Raw genomic sequence first — 6,439 nt, forward strand, 5'->3', positions numbered from 1 at the left:
GTAAAAAAATCAGCAGATGAAACGGAAATCACTCATCCTTTTGATTCTTTTGATTCAAACAGTGGGGATGAATTGAGTTTAAGATTTCAATTACCAACTCAATAAAACCTTTTTCTAGGATGCCAGGATAAAAGAAATCACTCATCATTTTGATTCTTTTGACGTCTAATTTTTCCTTGTTATCACACCAAGGCATGACTATACACATATAATAATTTATAATAAATACAATTTTAACATCTTAAGATTAATCTATGAATATGTTTATTCTGCATAAAAACATAAAGTAAAAAATGGGCTATGGCCGAACAAGAATGTACAACTAAAGTTGCAATACTTTTTACACCAAGTAAACTTGAACCTGAAATTCTTACATATATCCACACATATCACCCCAATCAAATGAATCATTTTCTACACAACATGATTGTTCCTCAGCCAAAAGAATGAATTTTTCTCAAAACAATATAGAAATCAAATAAAATAAAAGTGATCCAGATTATATTACATCTTCTCTTTCAAATGAACAAGTATATAATTTAGTAATGATCATAATTTTCAGAAAGCAGACTTCTTGACCTTATTTCTGTAAAACACTTTCTTCTTCTTGTTGGAGCAGTTCTCAACAGTAAGCACTATTTTTCCTGGTTCATTAGTCCTGAAAGTGTTGCGAATCGGACCTTCGATGGAACTTAGTTTCTTTTGCTTTTGAACAATAATGGTGTATGAGCATTCGTCGGTAGGGACGAATTCTTCTTTGTAGTTTACATCCCAGCCCAGAACTGTTATATCCCAAATGAATGTAGTTCCAGCCTGTGATCATTCATAAGACAGAGTATCATTATTATTATTAAAAAAACAGAACAAATTTCGTTGGATCAAGATCAGTAAAGCCAATGCAATACCTGTGGTGCAGGTATTTCGATAGTTGCAGTAGATGCAGCCTTAATGACAAGCTCTGAAGCAATACAATCTTCTGCTGAGAACTCGAAATCACTTTCTCTCTTGAGGCCACCATACTGGATGGGAATTTCCTCGACAGGAATGAACCTGTTCAATAATTTCCTTGGTTAACATCTTTAGATTGAATTATATACCTGCCACTGCTGATTTTTGTACTACAAAAGCACCAAAATTTCAGAAATGTGTCCGCATACACTATACCTTTCTAGGACTTACATTTTACCTTTCCAAGTCCATATTGCATGAACAGTTGCACCAATAATGTTGATTTGGTTTGGTTTTCTAAAAGTCACAACTTTTAAGGATATTTTCAGTTGCTGATAATGTAATTTATTTAGAAGAAGCAGTGAAATTTCAAGAACTTCATGCTTATCTATTAGCGGTAACACCAAACATGTTTGGTTTTGGTATTTTAAATTCACCTGCTACGCTTGACATGGTTTGGTTTTCTTAAACTAACCAGCTTTTATTAATGATCTGAGCTGATAGGATAATGTTCAATCGATTTAGAGAAAGTCGGGAAATGTCAAGAACGTCATGCTATATGTAGAACTTGAAGATAAGAAATCTAAACTTGAGACGAACAATAAGGGAATTTGGTCTGTAGATTTCCAAGAGTTCAGATCACTTACTTGAGCAAGGTCTCAGTGACCTTGGCTGGGCGTGCAAAAACTAATTTGCTCTTGGTTCTTTGGGTCAGCAAAGTAGAGAGCACAGCATTGTAGGCATAGTACCAGAAGGGAACATTGATAAATATCTACAATAAAAATAAACACCAAAATTGTGGGAAACTCTGCAAAACAAAATCAGACAAAGGAACCATGTTACAAAAAGAAAATTGGATGAAAACTTACATTTCTAGCCACGAACTCTGGATAATTGTCCTGAAGTAGTCCAAGAGCTTGCTTAATGGCAAGGCGAACCTCCTTCTTCGCTGGTCCAGGGGAATTTTTGAGATCTGTAATTTGAAGCAGAGAAGTGACACCAGAGGGCTTAAGCTCAAGTTTCTGAATACCCCTCTCCATCAACTGAAACCTCCACCGTAAGAAAGCATCGCGCTTCTCTTCACTTCCTAAAGTCTTTTGGTAGAGTTCTTCGTCATCCAACACACCAAAGATGTTGTAACAAATGGGGTGACCTTCGCGATCAACGCCACTCATGTATGCAGCCGATGACAAATCAGTTCCCAAATCTTCGTTCAAGATTGAATCTATTTTCCATTCTTTCCTCCACTCAAGTGTCTTTTTGAGCATCTCAAATGCCTCTTTAACCTTAAAATCCCTAGCCCTCAAAAATTTCAAAAGGACGACATCAGTCCCCTCATCAGCCTTACTAGGCAAAAGTGGAACTCCCCAAAGTGAAATATCCTTGTCAACAACAACAACCTCTTCAACATTCGTTTCTTCCTCGCATACTTCAGCAACTTCCTCAACTTTCGTTTCTTCCTCACATGCTACAGAAACCTCCTCAACTTTCTTTTCATCCTCGCACTCTTCTGCTTTGATCTCCTCAGCTACTTCCTCAACAACCGCCTCGGGTTCTTTCTCCTCACATACTTCAGTTTTGATCACCTCCACTACATCCTCTTCTTTTTTCTCCTCCACCTTCTCCTCGCACTCAGGCTTTGATTCTGCATCCACCTTCTCTTCACCTTCGGCCTTTGGTTCTTCCACCACCTTGTCATCTCCCTCGGGCTTTAACTCTTCCTTCTTGTCCTCTACTTCTTTCTTAGACTTCTTACCAAACAGGTGACCTTTGAAGGCTTCTTGAATTGTTGATTTAAATTTATTCAATCCCTTCTTCTCAACACTCTTTTTAGAAGATTCCGCCCCTTCTTCAACCTTTTCCTTTTCTTCAACTGTCTCGCTCTCTTTCTCCTTAACATCCTCGCTCTCTTTCTCCTTAACATCCTCCTGCACTACTTCTTCCGCGCACTCTTCCTTTTTCTCCTCTTCTTTTTTTTCCTCTTCTGGTTCTTCTTCTTCTACCTTCGGCTTCTGCTCCACAACTTCCTCAACTTTTGGCTCATCTTTTTTAAACAAACCACCAATTTTGGCTTTCAATTTATTCAAACCCTTCTTCTCGCCACTCTTTTTAGAAGATTCCTCGCCTTCTTCAACCTTTTCCTTTCCTTCAACTGTCTCACTCTCTTTCTCCTTAACATCCTCCTTCACTACTTCTTCCGCGCACTCTTCCTTTTTCTCCTCTTCTTTCTTCTCCTCTTCTTTTATCTCTTCTTCTACCTTTAGTTTCTCCTCCACAACTTCCTCAACTTTCGGCTCATCTTTCTTAAACAGACCACCTTTGAAGGCTTCTCCAATTTTCGATTTCAATTTATTCAACCCCTTCTTCTCGCCACTCTTCTTGGAAGATTCCTCTCCTACTTCCACCACCTTTTCCTTGTCTTCAACTTTCTCACCCTCTTTGACCTCAACATCCTCCTCCACCTTGACAACCTCTTCTTCTACACACTCTTCTTTTTTCTCCTCATCTTTCTTCTCTTCTTCCACCTTTGCTTTCTCCTCAACAACCTCCTCAACTTTAACCTCCTCCTTCTTAAACAAACCATGTATTGTCGATTTCCACCCCTTCTTCTCACCACTCTTTTTGGCAGACTCCTCTCCTTCAACTTCCACCTTCTCTTCAACCTTCTCAACCTCTTTCTCCTTAACATCCTCCTCCACCACTTCTTCTTTCTTCTCCTCCACAACTTCCTCAACTTTAACCTCCTCTTTCTTATACAAAGTGTTCCCGAGAATCGCTTCCTCGAGCTTGGCCTTCAAATCAGTCAAGGCCTTCTTCTCATGATCCTTCAAATCAGAAACAAAGTTACTCTCTTCTTTAAAAGAAGAAGTCTTCTCAACACTCTCAACCTTAGCTTCTTCTTCAACATCTTTCTTCAACTCAACAACCTCCACTACCTCATCCACAGCTTTCATTTTCTCTTCTTGATGAGAAACTGTAGCAACCTCAGCTTTAACAACCTCCACAGTCATGATATACTGATATGTACTCAACAAATAAACCTTCTAGTTTCCTCTACAAAACATCAAACACAACAAAAAAGTCTATAAGAACAAAAGAAAATTACAAAATATATCCGAGTTCAAATTTTGTCAAGTGCACGAAATATATCTAGCAAAATAACACCTAAATATATTGATAGTTCAAATTTTGTCGAGTTTACGAAATATAACAAGTAACAACATGTACAAGTAATGTAAAATTTAAGAAAAACCCAACTGACCTGAGGAGAAGATCAGATGAGAAAACACAGAGGAGGATAATTATTTTTTGTAGATGAGAATGAAGGATTGTGATGTAAAGGGTTTATATATATAATGATGACATATATGTATGGAATTATAGTTTAGTTAGTGTAAAAAGGACCCTTAACAACAACGGTCATCTATCTGGATACCAGCGCACATGAGGAGCCGTTACCTGGACAACCCAGCTAAATTTGGCTTTCCGGGCCCACCTTTTTAATGAATTTTTCTCCAATCGAATTGACTTGGTCTGAGACAAAAGTAACATAAATTGTACTTTCAACTTTGTGCAAGAGAATATGTATTTATTACCAAATCTATTTATGTTACCGGGCTCTATGGGTGTTGAAGGAATGCATGTAAGTAGGTCATTCTTAGCTTAGGGTAAGTGAAAATTAATTAAACAGGCTGTAATGAGTGGTTATTGAGAGAATAACTATTTTCTTGTTAGTTGCTAACAGATTCTAATTTAACGGTAGAAGAATTTATGATAATGTCTTATGAGCCAGAGATTGTCGCTTAAATACAGTTTATCTTGGTTCAGATATTATTGCGTGAGCCCGTTGAGTTTAATCAGTGTGTACCCGAAGGGTAGTGGCTGCGGGTTCACTATAATTAAAAAAATAAATAAATAAAACGGATTGTCTAATATATGAAATATATTAGATTCATATTTTTAATTAGAACTTTTTTGAAAAATACTAAATGTTAAAAATATTATTATAAAGATACTATCAGTTTTAAAAAAATTGCAAAAAAAACTTTTTATTTTAAAAAAAATACTATTTTTCAAAAAAAATTTACAAATATACGATTTTATGTAACTGAATTCAACTAGATGCAATATTAGATAAGTTTCTCCGGCTCAATGCAACCTCATGCAATTTGAATGCAATAAAAAAAACTCAAATCAACTAGTTGTATATCTGTTTAATTTTGATTGATTTTAGTTATACTTTGTTTTTACAAATATTTTTAGAAAATAGTAAAATCTTAAAAAAAATTAGTATTTTTTATAACTTTTCTTCAAATTATAACAACCTTTCAATTGTAACGAGATAATTGTTGTTTGTAAATTTATATTTTGATGCATATAAAATTACAAATTATGAAATATTTTTCGATCAGATTGTTTGAATCCATTGAAACGATTTATCAAACAAATTGATGATAAAGATAATTGAATGTAATTGTAAATTATTAACATATATCTTCTGTCCTATTTGGACTGACCACAATTTTTTTTTCTAAGTCGTATGTGTCACATTTTTTTAGTAAGACAAATTAAGTGTTAAATGTGTTAAAAAATTTTGAATACTCTAACAATTTGAAGTTAAATTTTGTAACTTTCACATAATTGCTAAATTGAATTATGATGGTGGACGATATAATTTGGACGGAGTGAATATTAAAGAAAATTGAATTTTGAATGACTTTCTAGTCCGATCGTTCCTGCATTTCGGTCTCATTCGAAGCTTTAGACAAAGGTGCTATTGAGATATTGGGCCCTTATGGTATATCGTACACATTCCGACGATTGGTATCTCATACACATTCCGACGATATGAGATCATGACTTTCAAAGTGGATTTGTGGTACCAGCCAAACCCCCTCGATTCGGCAACAAGAGTTGGTTATGGAATAGTCTTTTGGTCGGCTTTCTCGTTCTTGAGCACTTTTTGGCCGGTGGGCTTTATAGCGGACCTGCCTTGCTGATAGGGAGGATATGAAACAGATAGTTGTGCTTGCCTTCACTTAGAAACTCTACGCCCCCTATTAGAGTAAGGCATGCTCTCGAAACTAGATTCACTCGTTCTTTTCTCCGGCGATTAACCTATTTTAGAGCAGTCTGGTGATTAGCCTATCCCGCACTACTCGAAGCCTTCGTAAACTCATTGTCGGGTTCTAGCATAGTGGGGGTTGCTGCGAGGAGATCCTTGTGCCAGTGAAGATTGCTTCTATTGATCGGGAAATAATAAATACAAAAACCATTGCTTTCTTTCCAACACTCCGGATATGCGGAAGGATCTACGTCCATCCCCAACTTCCTTTCAATCCACATCGGAAAATTGAGGCTTTCTCTACTGGGAGTCCTCAAAGGAGGAATAAGGCATACGCTGGTTCAATAAGCCAAGGAAAAACAACTGCCGTTTGGTTTTGACACTCAAGCGACCCGCCCTGCTAAACATCGATGCAAAGGTTCTATT

The 6,439-nt window shown here is 36.5% G+C and overlaps 1 protein-coding gene across 1 annotated transcript; it reads right to left on the minus strand.

The window, feature by feature from the left end:
- Positions 1-317: 317 nt before the first annotated feature.
- On the minus strand, positions 318-4,366 carry LOC141697341 (uncharacterized). Its single transcript, XM_074501646.1, has 5 exons — positions 4,211-4,366; positions 1,818-4,002; positions 1,596-1,720; positions 906-1,050; positions 318-813 (listed from the first exon to the last, which is right to left on the minus strand). The coding sequence occupies exons 2-5, from the start codon at positions 3,957-3,959 to the stop codon at positions 559-561; spliced, it is 2,667 nt and encodes an 888-aa protein (XP_074357747.1). The 5' UTR covers positions 3,960-4,002; positions 4,211-4,366; the 3' UTR covers positions 318-558.
- Positions 4,367-6,439: the final 2,073 nt, after the last annotated feature.

The sequence above is a fragment of the Apium graveolens genome, chromosome 11 (assembly GCF_009905375.1).
Source record: "Apium graveolens cultivar Ventura chromosome 11, ASM990537v1, whole genome shotgun sequence".
Taxonomy (NCBI): domain Eukaryota; kingdom Viridiplantae; phylum Streptophyta; class Magnoliopsida; order Apiales; family Apiaceae; genus Apium; species Apium graveolens.